The sequence below is a fragment of the Pan paniscus genome, chromosome 10, assembly GCF_029289425.2.
Source record: "Pan paniscus chromosome 10, NHGRI_mPanPan1-v2.0_pri, whole genome shotgun sequence".
Lineage (NCBI taxonomy): Eukaryota > Metazoa > Chordata > Mammalia > Primates > Hominidae > Pan > Pan paniscus.
Window position 1 is genome coordinate 20,966,386 of NC_073259.2, and position 17,183 is coordinate 20,983,568.

General features: G+C 38.1%; 1 protein-coding gene across 2 annotated transcripts in view; it reads left to right on the forward strand.

Moving 5' to 3' along the window:
- PTPRO (protein tyrosine phosphatase receptor type O) overlaps positions 1–17,183 on the forward strand; it is a 265,462-nt gene that overhangs the window by 191,208 nt on the left and 57,071 nt on the right. For both annotated transcript variants that reach the window (XM_003816527.5, XM_003816526.5), the window contains exons 11-12: positions 1,604–1,755; positions 2,931–3,051. In XM_003816527.5, coding sequence (XP_003816575.1) covers positions 1,604–1,755; positions 2,931–3,051 — 273 coding nt within the window. The remainder of the gene's footprint in view (positions 1–1,603; positions 1,756–2,930; positions 3,052–17,183) is intronic.

Here is a 17,183-nt window from a genome sequence, read left to right on the forward strand (position 1 = left end):
CTTTATAGAAAATTTCCATAGATTTTAGTTGACATTTTGCCGTATCTCAGAATGGAACACCGACTGTCTTCAAACCAACATACACCTGGAATTTAAATTCAATTGTGTATTTGTTTTTTAAAATAATCAGAGTTAGCAGTTACTTTAAAAAGGTAATTAAAATGTTTTCAGAGCCCATATAGTATAAAGCTTGTGATGAATTCTCTTCCCTAGTTGGCAAATTTTTTATTTTATTTATTTATGTTTTTTGGCTGGGCGTGGAAGCTCACGCCTGAAATCCCAGCACTTTGGGAAGCCACGATGGGTGGATTGCTTGAGCCCAGGAGTTCAAGACAAGTCTAGGCAATATAGAAAGACCCTGTCTCTACAAAAAATATAAAAATTAGCTGGATATGAAGGCCTGTACCTGTAGTCCTAGCTACTTGGTAGGCTGAGGCAGGAGGGATGATTGAGCCTGGGAGGTCGAGGCTGCAGTGAGCTGAGATTGCGCCACTGCACTCCAGCTGGAGTGACAGATTGAGATCCTGCCTCAAAAGTAAAAATAAAATAAAATAAAAGTAATTTTTTTTTTTGAGGCAGGGTCTCACTCTGTCACCCAGGCTGGAATGCAGTGGCAGGCTCATGGCTCACTGCAGCCTGGATCTCCTGGGCTCAAATAGTCCTCCCACCTCAGCCTCCCTAGTAGGTGGGACAACAGGGTGTGCCACCATGCCCAGCTGAATCTTCTAATTTTTTTGTAGAGATGGGGTTTTGCTATGTTGCACAGGCTGGTCTTGAACTCCTGGACTCAAGCGATCCACCCACCTCAGCTTCCCGAAATGCAGAGATTACAGGCATTCCCTGCTTAAATTTTTAAAAATTTAAATGCATAAGATGATAAAGTAGCCAGCTCAGTGTTAGAATTTAGCTTCGTGGCTAAAACAAACAAACAAACAAACAAACAAAAACAAACAAACAACAAAAAAAACTTGTTCTTCCCTTCTTTCTCTGTCTCACTACTCACTCAGCAACATTTATTAAGAACCTGTTTTCTGCAAAGCACTGGGCTAGACACTGTCAAAAATAATGTCTTGTTATTTTATGCAAATAACATTTGTCTTCTATCCTGCTTGTAGTACTATGATCTTCTATCTTTCTACCCTTGTATCCTACTGTTCTTTATTCCCATAAACACCTTTGCTGCAAGTAAATGAAAGAGACTTAGTTTACAGGACTCTAAGTTTTTTAATCCTACTTGGATAATAACTCCACTGATACCTATTAATATTAACTGGTTGATGTAACAAAAATATACCCAAACAAGTGAACTTTTTAGGAATTTTGTAATGGTGACATTTATCTAAAAGACTTTGATATCCTCAGGTACAGATGGGTCTGGGGGTCTTGTATCTTAGATATACAAGATGTGGGATCCCATTAAACAAGTGCCCATCCTGTATCACCATCCTTCACTGTTATTGAGAGGTCCTGAAGTTACCAGGACTATCGTGTGCTGTGAATTCTAATTCGCTAAGTTGACTCTATATGGGATTTCATGCTCTGCTGATAAGTACTTTATTTATCCATCTATTATACTAAATTGTGCCTCATTTCTCCCTTGTAGCCCCAGTGGCTCCGGAAATCACTTCTGTGGAATATTTCAACAGTCTGTTATATATCAGTTGGACATATGGGGATGATACAACGGACTTGTCCCATTCTAGAATGCTTCACTGGATGGTGGTTGCAGAAGGAAAAAAGAAAATTAAAAAGAGTGTATGTTTCTTTGAATGCCAGTATTGTGTGTCTGTAAATTTAGTTTTAAGAACTATTGAAAACCACTAAGCAATCATTTATTGACACGTCAAATGTTTGCATGCCAGTTGTCTGTTTTAGGCTCTGGAGATAAGACAGTGAACAAAAATTAAATTCTTCCTTTCATAGAGCTTACCATTTAATCTTTAACAGTGAGATGTAAGAGCTCCAACTATTGATTTCATTTATATTTAGAATTATGATTTGAGCTTTTTCTTCAGGATGCCAAACATTTTCAAGAAAACTACAATTAACGTATTTCCCATTTTTTCCCATATATCACTGACACCTAAAGATTTGGGGACTTTGGGACTACTGATTTCTTTTCTCCAAAATACGCTTTTGGATGTTTATTGATAAGGGTACAGACTAAACTACTGTAATAAAGAAACAAACAAAAAGAGAGTGGCTCAAACAAAATAGAAGTTTATACCTCTCCCATGATAGCACAGGACTAACCAGGCACTTCTGCTTTAAGGGGTCATCCAGGGAGGCAAATTCTGTTTTGTTGTTCCATCTGCCACTATGCATAGTCCTTGTCTCTAGAGAGGAAGCTTTATCACCATTACATGCATGTTCCAGCCTGCAGGAAGGGGAAAAGAAAAGGGATGATGTGGAAGCCCGGCACTTACAGGATGTGACCTGAACTGTAAGTTGTCCATGTGACTTCTACTTACAATCCACTGATCAGAGCTGGTCACATCATCCCCTCTAGCTGTAGGAGAGGATGGGAAATAACAATGGCTGTTAGGTAGGAAGCCACACGTCTACAGATATGGGTAGGTTTCTTTTGAACGTCTTAGAATGTACATATCAGTAGCAACTCAGTAATTGTCTTTTCTAAAACCTGTTATCAATATGTGAGAAAATGTCAGAATGAGACCCATTCCAAATAAGGGAATTCATTGCAAAATTGTTCTGATGTATATAATGCATTATTAAGGCTACCTCACATTGGGCCCAGCTGAGGAATTTATAAAATTTTCAGAAGATATAACGTATCTATAATATAATCAATTGCAGACTGCTACATAGAACAGAGAGGGAATGTGTCTGCTACAGTCCTTTAGTTGTTTGGGGTGGTGCACTGATTCATTCACTAAAAGTTTAAACCCTTGATTTTGATGATCTTGCAGGTAACACGCAATGTCATGACTGCAATTCTCAGCTTGCCTCCAGGCGACATCTATAACCTCTCAGTAACTGCTTGTACTGAAAGAGGAAGTAATACCTCCATGCTCCGCCTTGTCAAGCTAGGTAAGAAGAGTACACAGAGATGGGTGTGAAATAATCACTAATGTTTGCATCATTCGATTCAGCAAGAGCTCCTCAATTCAATGAAATAATAACAGAAACATGGCTAATTTTTTATGAGTAGAAAATAGACATTTGTACTAGCAAAACGGTATGTTCAACTTGGTACAAGTTTCTGTGAGTGGGTTGTATACTGTTCTGGGAAGCAGTGGTGTTCGCTGTTCTTTGTAAGGTTAAAGAAACCAGGTAGTCATAGGATTTTGGAGATGGAAGCACATTAGAGATTATCTAATGCAGTGTTCACAACCCTATAAGACAACATTCTATTTTCATATTAATATTATGTAATGCTCTCTTTAATATCTTAAATAGTAATGGATTTAAAAATCTACATATTGATATTTTAAATTTTATATAGTTTCCCAACTCTAGAATAAAATCAAGACAAAAAGAAACTAATTTATAATAAAATAATATGGATTCCCTACATATATGGTCAGACACAACTACTCTAAAAGACATAATGAAATTACCTGATGCCTAGATATAATTAAAATGAATAAGTTGGGGTTTATAAGAAATAAAAAGATCATTAGCCCTTCATATAAGAAGTATAAAAATAAGCAAAGAAATGAACAAGTTAATATAAATTAATAACAAATACCTAAACAAGCATAGATATAGATAGATACTAGAATAAAAACTAGAGTTAAAATAAGTACTAAAAGATGAGATACATTTTCATATAATGAGAGAAAGATGGAAATAATTTTAATTAAAGTAGGGACAACACACCAAAAGTTTATAAATGGCAGCATAGAAGCAAGCTGGCTTCACTCCCCTCTACCCAACAGAAAACCAAAAGCAAATATACACTCTGAGATTTTCACCAGCAACAACCCAGAACTCAAATACGAGGATGCGACCAATTCCAGAGCCATAGAGAAGTGAAAATACTCTGGGCAGATGGTAGGGGAATCAGGCTTCCACATTCGTGACGCCTCTCCCGCGATTCTGCCTGGCAACAAATGTGCAGAAAATCTTCTGCCAACTCATGTTTCTACACTGGAAAAAGTGAGGTTGAGGTAGTCAACTGGTTTCCCCACTATCTTGGGCTCCCTGGCAGGAAATCTGTCCTTGCCTTAACCCACAGGAAGCATCCTGACTGCCTGAAGGGAGAAATAGCTTGAGGATAGGCAGAAACAAAGAGATGAGATGGAACTACCATTCCCAGTCCCAGCAACTCTGCTCTGTAACTTGGCCAAAGGAGACACCAAATCAGAGTGGCTGTTCAGCAGCACCATGCTGTAGGAAGTACCTTTCACAGGTCCCTTGGGCATGAGCCCCCCAGCTAACTTTGACACACTGCCAGGATAATTCCTTTAAGACCTTTCCTTTTCAGGACAGGCAGAGCCAAGGCAAATCTGGACTTAAGGTGCCACCTAGAGCTGAAATGTAGGCAGTGATCTAGTGGTAAATATTTGCTAGGCAAACATAGCCAATAAAAGACAAAACAAGGCAAGGCAGACAAAGGAAAGTGGACTAAATAGTTAATTATTTAATGCAAAGACATAGTTCTATGCCCATAAGAAACAACATCAAACAGGGAACTGTGACCCGCCCACCACCCCCCCGCCCACGTTACCCAGGAAAAGGACAAAGCAAAAATCCAATGACTGACCCTAACAAGATGGTGATTTGTGAGCTCTCTGAACAAGACTTCAAAATACAGTTTAAGGAAAATCAGTGATGTCCAGGAAAACACAGAAAAGCAATTCAGAAATTTATCAGAGAAATTTTTAAATGAAACAAATTCTTGGTACTGGAAAATACGTTTGCTGAACTGAAAAACACATCACAGCAGAATGGACAAAGGAGTGGAATGATTCAGGGAGCTCAAAGCCTATTTGAAAATACACCATTGGAGGAGAAAAAAGAAAAATAAGACTGAAAGTAAGTGAAGTCTGACTATAAGATATTAAAAAAAAAGGCTGGGCACGGTGGCTCACACCTGTAATCCCAGCACTTTGGGAGGCCAAGGCGGGCAGATCACGAGGTCAGGAGATCGAGACCATCCTTGCTAACATGGTGAAACCCTGTCTCTAACAAAAATACAAAAAAAAAAAATTAGCCGGCATGGTGGCAGGTGCCTGTAGTCCCAGCTACTCGGGAGGCTGAGGCAGGAGAATGATGTGAACTCGGGAGGTGGAGCTTGCAGTGAGCCGAGATCGCACCACTGCACACCAGCCTGGGTGACAGAGCGAGAATCTGTCAAAAAAAAAAAGGTATTAAAAAAACCTTAAAAGATCAAACATAAGAATTATTAGTATTCAAGGGGGAGCTGAATAAGGAAGTTTACTGAAAGAAATAATAATAGAAAACATTCCAAAACTTGAGACAGGTACAAATAGCCAGGTTCATGAGGGTCTGAGAATACCAAACAGATACCACTCAAATAAGATCACTCCAAAGCGTATAATACTCAGACTCTCAAAGGTCAAGGACAAAGAGAAGATCCTGAAAGCATCAAGAGAAAAGGAGCAAATAACAGGTAAACAAGCTGCAATTCACCTGGCAACAAACTGTACAGGCCATGAGGAAGAACATTTTTACAGTGCTCAAAGAAAAAAAACTGCCATCCAAGAATAATGAATCCAGCAAAACTGTCCTTCAAATATGAAGGAAAGATAAAGTATTTCTCAGAAAAACAAAAGATGAAAGAATTCACCACTACCAGACCTGTCATACAAGAAATGCAAGAGAGTTCTTCAATCTGAGAGAAAAAGACACATGCAAAAAGAAAACTTTTCAAGGTATTAGACCTTTGGGAAAATTAAATGCATGGACCAACCCAGGATATTCTGTTACGGTGATTGTGGTGTACAATCCATCCATAACTCTGGTATAAAGCCCAAAAGACAAATCTTTTAAAAATAATAATAGCTACAGCAACCTGTTAAGAGATAGGTAATGTAAAGCATGTAAATTGAGGCAACAAAGTCAAAATTGGGCAGTGGAGAGAGATGAAGTTAGATTTTTAGGTGTGGTAGTTTTGCTTTTGTTTCTATTCTTTTGCTCATGATCTAAGATAAGTTGTCATCTCTCTAAAGTAACTTGTTATGGCCAGGCATGGTGGCTCATGCCTGTAATCCAGCACTTTGGGAGGTCAAGGTTGGTGAATCGCTTGAGCCCAGGAATTCAAGACCTCATCTCTACTAAAAAAAAAAAAAAAAGAAAAAAAGAAAAGCTGGGTATGGTGACACATGCCTGTGGTCCCAGCTACTTGGGAGGCTGAGGCAGGAGGATCACTTTAGCCCAGGAGATTGAGGCTGCAGTGAGCTGTGAGCTGTGATTGTAACACTGCACTCCAGCCTGCATGACAGAGCAAGACGCCCATCTTAAAAATAAGCAAATAAATAAATAAACTTGTTATAAGATTTTTTATAAGCCTCGTGGTAACCACAGCACAAAATCATATAATCAGTTCATTAAAAATAAAAAGCAACAAATTAATACATAACACTTAATAATCACTTAACCACAAAAGATGAAAGGAAGAGAGGATTCTCAAAACAATCTGAAAATAGGCAACAAAATGGCAGTAGTAAATCCGTACTTAGAAATAATAACACTGGATGTATATGGTCTCAATTCTCAATTAAAAGTCACAGTGTGGCTGAATGGATAAAGAAATAAGACCCAACTATATGCTGCCTTTAAGAAACCCACTTCACCTGTAAAGACACACACGGACTGAAAGTGAAGGGGTGGAAAAAGATATTCCATGCAACTGGAAAACAAACAAGCAAAAAAGCAGACGTAGCTATGCTTATATTAGATAAAATGGACCACAAATCTAGAATTGTAAAAACAGACAAAGAGGGTTACTATATAATGATAAAGGGATCAGTTTAGCAAGAGGATATAACAATTATAAATATCTATGCACCCAACACTGGAGCTCCTAAGTAAATAAAGTAAACCTTAATAGATCTAAAGGAACAGATAGACTTAATTACAATGATAGGAGGGGACTTCAACACCCCACTCTCAGTAACGTATAGATCATCCAACAGAATAACAACAAAGAAACAACAGAGTTAAACTACAAATGAGACCCGATAGGCCTAATAGACATTTAAAGAACATTTCACCCAACTGCTACGGAATACACATTGTTTTCACTGCACATGGAACATTCTCCAGAATATATCATATCTTAGGACACAAAACAAGTCTCAACAAATTCAAAAAGTAGATATCATATCAAGTATCTTTTCTGACCACAATGGAATAAGACTAGAAAGTGATAACAAGAGAAATCTCAAAAAATAAACAAACACATGGAAATTGAACAACATGTTCCTGAACATGAATGAGTCAATGAAGAAATTAAGAAAGGAATTTTAAAATTTCTTGAGACAAATGAAAATGAAAATACAACATACCAAAATCTGTGGGATATAGCAAAAGCTATAGTATGAGGGAAGTTTATAGCAATAAATGCCCTTAATATAAAAAAGTAGAAAGTTCAAATACACAACCTAATGATGTACCTCAAGGAACTAGAAAAGCAAAAGCAAACCAAACACTAAATTAGTAGAAGGAAAGAAATGTAAAAGTCAGAGCAGAAATAAATGAAATTGAGACTAAAAATAAATACAGAAGATCAACACAACAAAAAGTTGGTTATTTAAAAAGATAAAATCAACAAACCTTTAGCTAGACTGAGAAAAAAAGAGAGAAGACCCAAAGAAATAAAATCAGAAACAAAAAAGTAGGCATAATAAGAGACCTCATAAATACAAAGAATCATGAGAGACTACTATGAACAGCTATAAACCAACAAATTGGAAAACTAGAAGAAATGGATAGATTCCTGAACACACCTAATGAGACTGAACAATTAAGAACAAGAAAACCTTAATGAACCAATAATGAGCAAGGAGATGAAAGTCATAATAAAGTCTCCTACCAAAGAAAGCCCAGGTCCTGATGGCTTGACCCCTGAATTTCACCAGACATTTAAAGAAGGACTAATGCCAATCCTGCTCAAACTTTTCAAAAAAGCTGAATAGGAAGGAATACTTCCAAATTCATTCTGTAAGATAATATGCCAAGAAAAATAATAGGATGTGGATAAGGAAAAACAGATACTTTAACATTCTTGCAAATGAACTGGATCTTTTTGTGTAGTGTAATGTCAAAATAATTCTTTATATTATGACATACAGCTGGAAAGTGACTGTGTAGCATACAACTGGAAAGTGACTGTGTAACACAAAATACATCTTCTACGTTCAAAAATTGACCATTTATTGCGGTATACATTTAGTTTCTGATACTTATAGGGAAACTCGAAGACAGTATCCTAAAATCTGCCACAGACAATGGAGGATGGATTGACACAAAGTTGTGTGATAGACCTTTAGAGACAGTATGACCGAAAGAGTGGCAACCCAAAACTAAATGCATAATTTCAATATGTAATTTTCACAGCAGAGATTTTATAATTTTCATATTTCAAAAATTAAGTTTATCAAATGGCAATAAAAGTGTTTTCCATATAGTTAATGCAATTTAGTGACATCATTTTTTAAGATGTCTGCTAATTTTTGTGTCTGAATTTGTTCATAACAGTCTCAAGCCATCTCTGTTATTACATGTTTTCATATTAGCAGCTGTAAGTAAAGACTAATTCGCGGTTGTTTTATTAGTAGCTTAAATACCGTGGGTAGTATTGTTGACAGTGATGTACTTTTAGAAAAATTTTAGAAAATCTAAAAAACAAAAAATACGATCTTTCTTCAATTTACCCAGTAATTGCATTTCTCCAGAACTCAATGCATAGGTCACTGAGTCTTAAATTTCTTTGTCTAATATTTGCCATGACAAAAGCTAAGTTTTTGTGCTGAAATACTTTAAAATTGTATAGGTAATTTGGAAATATGTGATGTGTTGATTAGACACTATGGAAGTAAAAATTATATTATTGAATAATTTATAATTTTAAATACTATCTTAATTGGATTTAAATATGTCTTTTCATGACAACTTCCTTCCAAATTATTTTACTTAATTTCTTTTTAAAAACTTTCAATATTATGTAGCAAAGTACTTGCAATTTACACTTATGGTGGATTTTCTCTGGTATGACATTTGAAAGTCATGTGGGATGTGGGACATGGGACAATTTTTCATTTGGTGTCCTCTTAATAATTCCAGGACAGCTAGCATTTCTAAGTCCTGACCACAAAAGAACAGCTAATTCCCTCTGCTGTGACTAATAAAAACATTCCTCCAAACTTTCAAACACCCTCAAGGGGGCACTAGTGCCCCGATTGAGGATCAAGGGTAGTCTCTTACCTTTCCTGCACTGAAGGCAATCTGCTCTTCCTCCCTTGTGGTCTATACTTAAATTCTACGAATGTGGAGAGCACCAACTTCCAACTTTGCATAATCTTTCTATTAAGAAAAAAGTTGCCTGTCTACCAATTCCAGCCATTATCTCTGACTCTGTCCTCTGTGGGTGTAAAGGGCAGTTCAAAAACTCATTTCCAGGTAACCGTAATTACTTGAAGATTGAGCTCATATTCCCAATGTCTTCCTTTTTCCAAGCTTTACTAATACAGGAAGCTATTAAGTGTTTCTCAGGTCCTAGCAACTTTCTCCAACTCATTTGGTTTTTTCAGTCTCCCTTAAAATTTAAGTTCAGAGGTAGTCTTATCAAAGTAGCATTTAGTGGGCCTATTGGATACTTCACTGAAATTTCCATGTGACATCATGGTCTATGGTGCCTCAGGAATATGAGTCAAAGTCATGAACTGGTACAACTGTATCTACATAGGACTGTGAGTTAAAACCATGATAGTTTCCCAAACTTATCAAAATGTTTGGAGTCTCCATGTCTCCCTGATGACAGAATGGACTATGTAAACCAGCTTGGAAAATTTATTTAAACTTTACAAGAAGGAAAGTTGAGTTTTCATGGAAATTATTTCTAGTTAATGTAACCCTTAGGATCAATAACCTTTTTCTTATTGGTATCTTAAATATCAAATGGAATATTGTTTCTATCTTATTCCTCTCTGTAGACAAAACAATCTTTTTATGATGTGCCTTTCTTATTTTCTTGAAAACATATAATGTTGGTTTTTATCCTTTAGTCAAAAGATCTGTTCTACTAATCATGTTATTGTGTATATAAGCCCTTTCCATTTTATATAACACAATGCCTGAACACCTATAACTGCTTAACAGATACTGTTGAATGAATTGAAATTGCGGACCTCAGAGTTGAACATAGTATTCCAGTTAATATTTAATCGGAACAAGTTTAACCTTTCAGAGAAGTGAAATAATATCTTGCTTTAGTAGTACCTGAATTGCAGGTTTTGTGTGTGTCTGTGTTTTTTTTTTTTTACAGAACTTTCATTCTAGTTGTTTTATGTTTCTTCACAGCATTCATTTTGATATATATAGAAGTCATAGTCATTCTCCTTTAAAGAAAAATACAACTTTGGCACAGATTTTTCAGAGCATGTTTGAATCAGAATGCCATTGTTAAAGCTGGGGCCATATCTGGTTGGGCTAACCTGCAGTTCAATTTATCTGTAATAGAGGCCTCTTTAGAATGCCTCTGAATGACTCCTGTGTCGTGGAGGGTAGGTTCTACCTCTATAGAAAGAAACCAAACTACCAATGAGTCCAGTATCATATAAATTAATCTAATGTGTCATGTGCAAGGGTAGAGAGCCCTCAAAACAGTTGCCAATAATTCTCAACATTGTATCCTCAATAAACATCCACAAAAAGAAATGCACCAATAATGGTGCTTTTCCCAGGATGTTGAACCAACCATCCCATTAGGAATTGTAGGTTGCCAGCAGTTTCACGAAACTTTGGTGGTATGTGATGACAGGTCCCTTTGACAGTCAGTCATTGCTATCTTCTAGTCTTGGTGAATCAACCTGGATCCCTGGGCCGACTTTAAGAGGACATGTTAAGTCTACATAAGATAATCAGTTTCCCAACCTTAAAAAAAAGAAAAAGAAAGGAAAGAAAAAACAGGAATGAGACGTGTTGGACACATCACAAATAGCTCTCTGGTAATAGAATATCCATTCATCAATCCATTTAACTAATATATATTAAGAACCTTCTAAGTACTACTCAGATGCCAGACTACTTGTGGTAGTCGTGAGGGTAATGAACCCAGAGCGCTACTTTCACTTTCTGTTCAGAAGGAGCTTATGATCTAGTGAAGGGGAAGATGGTAATAGTGCTGTACAGTGCTCTACAACAGGGAAATGTGGTGCAGAATGACTGTGTGGTCAAAGCTTTCTTTGAGGAAGCCATGGAGGCTATGGTCTGAATAACAAGAAGAACCAGCCATGAAAAGGCCAAGAAGGAGGATGCCAGACAGAGGGGACAGGCAGGCCTGGGTATAGATCTTTTAAGGCATGAAGTTGGAATATTATTTTCAGATTAATGAAGGGCCATTTAGAGAACTTAAAATAAACAATCCGATTTACATTTAAAACAATCCCTCTGGTTGCTTAATGAGAAAGGGATTATTGTCTCAACAATGAAAGTAGGGGAACTAATTAAGGGGCTATTTGTGCCAGCTTTAAAAATTATATTCTAATTCAAAGAAGTTGCAAGAGAGTGATGGTGACTTTGACTACGGTGGTTGTAATGGAGATGAAGAAAAGTGGACAGAATTCAGGAGCTCTTTTGGAGGTTGTGTCCACAGAACTTTCTGATAGGGCAGAAACACGAAGTGAGGGAAAGGGAAATTAATGACTCCCAGGCTTCACCCTTGAGCAACTAGGACAAATGGTGGTGCAATTCACTGAGATTGAGATGACTGGTAAAACTACAGGAGGAGGACATTTAGGGTGAAGTAAGAATCAAGGATTCTTCTTTGGATGTAAAAAAATTTTAAATGATTATTGGATATCCCGGTGCAGATGTGAAGGCCGGGGGAGAATTCTGGGCTGGAAATATAAATTTGGAAGTGTCTGTATGAAATCACCAAGTAATAAGTAAAGACAGGGAAGAAAAGAGAAGCCCTGGATCAACTCTAGAGGAGCCACCCCAGCAGTTAGAAATTCAGCTTAGCAGGAAGCATCGGAAAGAGAGAGTGGAAAGGAACAGCTAAGGAGGTCAGAGAAAACAAAACAAAACAAAACAAAAACAGAATTGCACACCACCATCATCAAACTTCTGCTTTATCCTGACCACAGACATGTTCGGGCACGTTCGAGATAAGGAATCATATAACTTTAGTGCTAGGAGAGCTTTTGGAGATAATTCAGTGCTATGTCCTCATTTGAACAAGCTGGCGCTTAGAGAAATGTGACATGCTTTATGCATTGCTAGGTCTTGGTCCAGAAACAGTCATTTCGTACTTTTTATTCATCTGCCGCTTCTATTCCTGGACTGGGGTGTGGCCTTTTTCCTTCAAACTTCATTTTTTCTATTAAAAAATTTAACAGAATAGGGAGGAGCCTCATACCCACTTTTGTGACTTTCCGTTCCTCTTTGGAATTTGGTCTTAGGGACATTGGCTTGATTTTCTTAATCTTACTCATACAAACCTTTATAGAGATTAGAAATCTTTAAAACATACTTTGGCTATGGACAAGAAAAAAATCAAAATACTTTGAAATGTTAAGTATTTGGGGGATAGTAGGCTTTTTCTCTCTGTCTCTCTCAAATATGGATATAGATATATAGAAATCTGTAGGCTGCCAGTCAGCTAGAAAGAAGCTAATAAAATGCTTAAGGTCTTATACTTTTTTGAAAAAAATTATTCATCCTGTGAATCAGTGAATATTTATTTAGCATTTACTATATGCCACACACTATTCTTGGTTCTGAGCATACAGAAATGAACAAAACTGACAAAAATGTCAACCCTCATTCTAATGGAGAAAAGGAGATGATAAACATAAATATAAGAATGTTAAATGGTGATAAGTGTCATGGAGAAAAGTGAGAGGAAAAGAAGATAGGAAGTGCTGTGGGGGATGGGCGCAATTTTTGTGAGGAGTAGAGTAAGTGTCACTGTGAAGGTGATGCTTGAGTCAGAGCCTAAAGGAGATGAGGGAGTAAACCAAAGAGATCACTGGGATGAGATTCTGTAGGCAGAAGGAACCACAGGTGCCCAGCTATGGAAGCATAGTGTTCCTGGCAAGTTCAAGGAAAAGTCAGGCAGGCAGTGTGGCTGCAGTGGAACAAACAAGGTGGAGAGCCATAGATACAGGGCAGAGAGGTAGCAAGGGAACAGACCGTGTAGGGTCATTGAAAAGACACTTTGCTGTGAGTGAGATGATTCTCCATTGCATGCTTTCAGCAGAGGCGCATAACCTAACGAGTTTCACTGGGTCACTCTGGTGATAATAGATTGTTCAGGGCAAGGATAAGAGCAGGAAGGAGCCAATTAGGTAATATGACCATACATCCCCGTTGCCTTAGACAATACCACTTTGCAACTCTTACGGATTAGTTAAAAGGCAGTAATCCTCTTTAGGATTTGGGGCAAGGCGTTTCTGCCCCAAAAGTGTTCCCGTGTGGACATTTTTGATAAATTACATGGTCACCTTAAAGTTTAGAGAACACTGAGTCTGTCCAGATAAGAGATTATACTTGTTTAGGTCAGACTGGGAGCCACAGAGGCGATGAAAAGTGGTCAGATTCAAAATTTATTTTGAAGGTGTTGCTGAGAAAATCTGCTGATGGACTTAGATGTTGTCTATGAATGAGTGAAAGCAGCCTAGAGACACAGCAAGATTTGCGGCCTGAGCAATTGGAAAGACAGAGGTTTGATTTATTAACTTGGAGAAGATTATGGGACAGGCTGGTTTGGGGCAATGTCAGAAGTTCAGGTCTGGGTGGGTCAACATTTTGAAGGTTCCTATGAAACCATTAAATAAATACTGAGCAGGCAGTTAGATAAAGGAGCTTGGATTCAGTGAAGACTTCAGGACTAAAAATATAAATTTGAGTGTAGGCAGGTGACAGATGTGATGAGTTAACAAAGACTCAATAAAGAAAAAATAATGCTATCCAGGAACGAAGCCCTGGGCCACTCCAACTTTAAAACATGGAGATGGTGAGTAAAAACCAGCAAAAGAGACTGAGGAGCATTGGCCATGGAAGCAAGAAAGAGCACAGAAAAGTGTCCTGTCCCAGGAGCCAAGGGAAGAGAAAGCCTCAGCGAGTGGAGATTGTCCAGGTCAAACCTGTGAACAAATCTGGTAAGATGAGGAATGAGAATTGACCACTGATCTTAGCAGCCCAGAAGTCACTGGTGATTTTGAGAAGAGGCATTTGGGTTCCGTGGTGACAGAAAAAAAAATCTAATTAAAAGGTGTTCAAAGAGAATGAAAGGAGAAAACCATAAAATAGCTAGAATAACAAAATCTTTGAGGATTATATTATAAAGGGAAGGAGAGAAAATGCACAGGAGCTAAAGAATAGAAGAATCCAAGAATTTTTGGTAGTTTTTTTGTTTTTATTTTGTTTTCTTTAAGTGAGTGAAAACAGCTTGTCTGTAGGCTAAGCAAAATGATCCAACAAAACAGAGAAAACTGTTGATGCAGCATAGTTAGAGGTCAGACTTGGTCTGATGTCCTTGATTGGAGCAGAGGAGATGGAACCCGGGGATCCAGTGGAAGGATTGGGTCTGGATATATCTTCAGGAAGACAATGACAGACAAACAGACAGTATGGGCATTAATGGGATAGTGAGCAGAGTGAAGCTCATGATAGCCGCTTGTGGATGGTTTCTTCTGATTGACTTCTTGTAAGATAAACACATGCATGTTCTTTAGGTTTGCAGGGGGCAATACCTGCCGTGCTACTCTTCTGATATATACCTCCATGGCCAGCAGCCTCATGCAAGCATTGTTTTCTGATTTAGGTTCTCAGTGACAGCCATGCCACAGTCCCATGGCTCTGTACCTGGGCCTGACACTAACCAGTCCCTCGCCTCAATATACCCCTCCTCACTGCAGTCTTCTGAGTGTCACCATGGTTTGTCAACTGCCCAGAGGCATACCAAACCACTTTAGTGCTTCTTTTTTTTTTTGAGACAGAGTCTTACTCTGTCTTCCAGGCTGGAGTGCAGTGGCCTAGTCTCTGCTCACTGCAACCTCCTCCTCCCGGGTTCAAGCGATTCTCCTGCCTCAGCCTCCCAAGTAGCTGGGATTACAGGCGTGCACCACCACGCCTGGCTAATTTTTGTATTTTTAGTAGAGATGGGGTTTCACCATTTTGGTCAGGCTGGTCCCGAACTCCTGACCTCTTGATCTGCCTGCAAATGCCTCCCATAGTGCTGGGATTACAGGCGTGAGCCACCGCGCCCGGCCCACTTTAGCACTTCTCTAAAGGCATTTCTCCTGCCCATCTTAAGGTAGTGCATATTCTGCAGGTACATGATTCTCTCCAATGTATTGGAAGAATCTGAAGGAGGGACACATAGGGCAATGACTGTGAAGTCTGGCACTGACCTAAATACACAAGCAAGTGCCCACTCCGGAAAAGCTGGTCTTCTAAGCAAAGGAATTTTTCTGGAGGCCTGGTCATCCCCACTTATACGCAACTGACTGGGAAACTCACTGATTGGGAGGAAACTAGGTGTAATAAGAAGGACCCTTGATTAGGGGTCCAGAGGTGTGGATCCCAGTTCTTGCCCTCACAAACAAATTGTGTTACCATAGCAAAGTAACTCGGACCCTCTGAATTCCAGCTTCCTATCTATAAAATGAGTCTGGGCTAGATGATCTTTTATGCTCCTTCAACTTTTAGAATTTCGTTCCATACCTGAGTTCAGAATAAAAGCAGGAAGATTAATGATGCAATGAAAGTGCTGATCTTATTCTAAGAATTTTGCGATATGTGACTCCTAACAAAATAAAAATGCTAAGTAAAAGCACATATTCCTGGAACCACTGAAAAGGAGGAATTCAGATATTTGTTTTGAAACTAAGTGAACAGAATCAGAAGGGTGAGGGGGTGGGAAGTGGGTGGATGATGAGAAATTATTTAGCAGGTACAATGTATGTTATGTGGGTAATGAATACCCTGAAAGACCTGACTTCACCACTATGCAATCTATGCATGTAATGAAATTACACTAGTATCCCATAAACATATGCAAATTTTTAAAAATTAAAAAAAAGAAAGTAATGTTAAATGGGAGCTTTCTCTGAAAAACTCTATTGATCTTTAGAAGTTACTTAAGGTACTAAAACTATCAACCCATCTAGTGATTCACAGAAGAAGATATTATACTTGCTATCTCTAAGCCTTAAAGAATATAGGTAAGGCTGGGCACAGTGGCTCACTGCCTGTAATCCCAGCACTTTGGGAGGCCGAGGCGGGCAGATCACTTGAGGCCGGGAGTTCGAGACCAGCCTGCCCAACATGGTGAAACCCTGTTTCTACTAAAAATACAAAAATTAGCTGGGTGTAGTCGTGGGTACCTGTAATTCCAGCTACTCAGGAGGCTGAGGCAGGAGAATTTTTTGAACCCAGGAGGCGGAGGTTGCTGTGAGCTGAGATTGCGCCGCTGCACTCCAGTCTGGGTGACAGACTGAGATTCTGTCTCAAAAAAAAAAAGAATATAGTTAAAAAGTAATGCAAATGACAGACATTTCTAACTCCTGAGAAAATTTTATTTTTATATATAGGAAAAAGGCCTCATAATTTAATGTGTTTTCAGGTGCTAAATATTTGCCTGAATTTTTTTTTTATTTCCTGTTTTTTTTTTAAATGTTCAAATTACTTGTTAAATGTATCTAGGAAAAGAATTTCCCTAAGTCAACAAGACAAGGTCTAATAAACTTCAGGTCTAACAAAGACTTCTGCTGTTTAATGTAAATATTTCTCTCCTTAATTTCATTGCATATCAATCTTAACTCACCCTGAATAATTTCTATACCTCTTGTTTATTTTCCTTTCAGATAGTGCTTTCTTTTGCAGATGTTATTTCACCAACTTGAGCATAGTTTCTGCAGCCCACACTGCTTACATTGCAGATGCTTCCTTTGGCCAAGTCGAATATGCTATATGACTTACACTGCTTAACATAGAGTTGCTTGAGTTGAGGAAAATAAAAATAAATT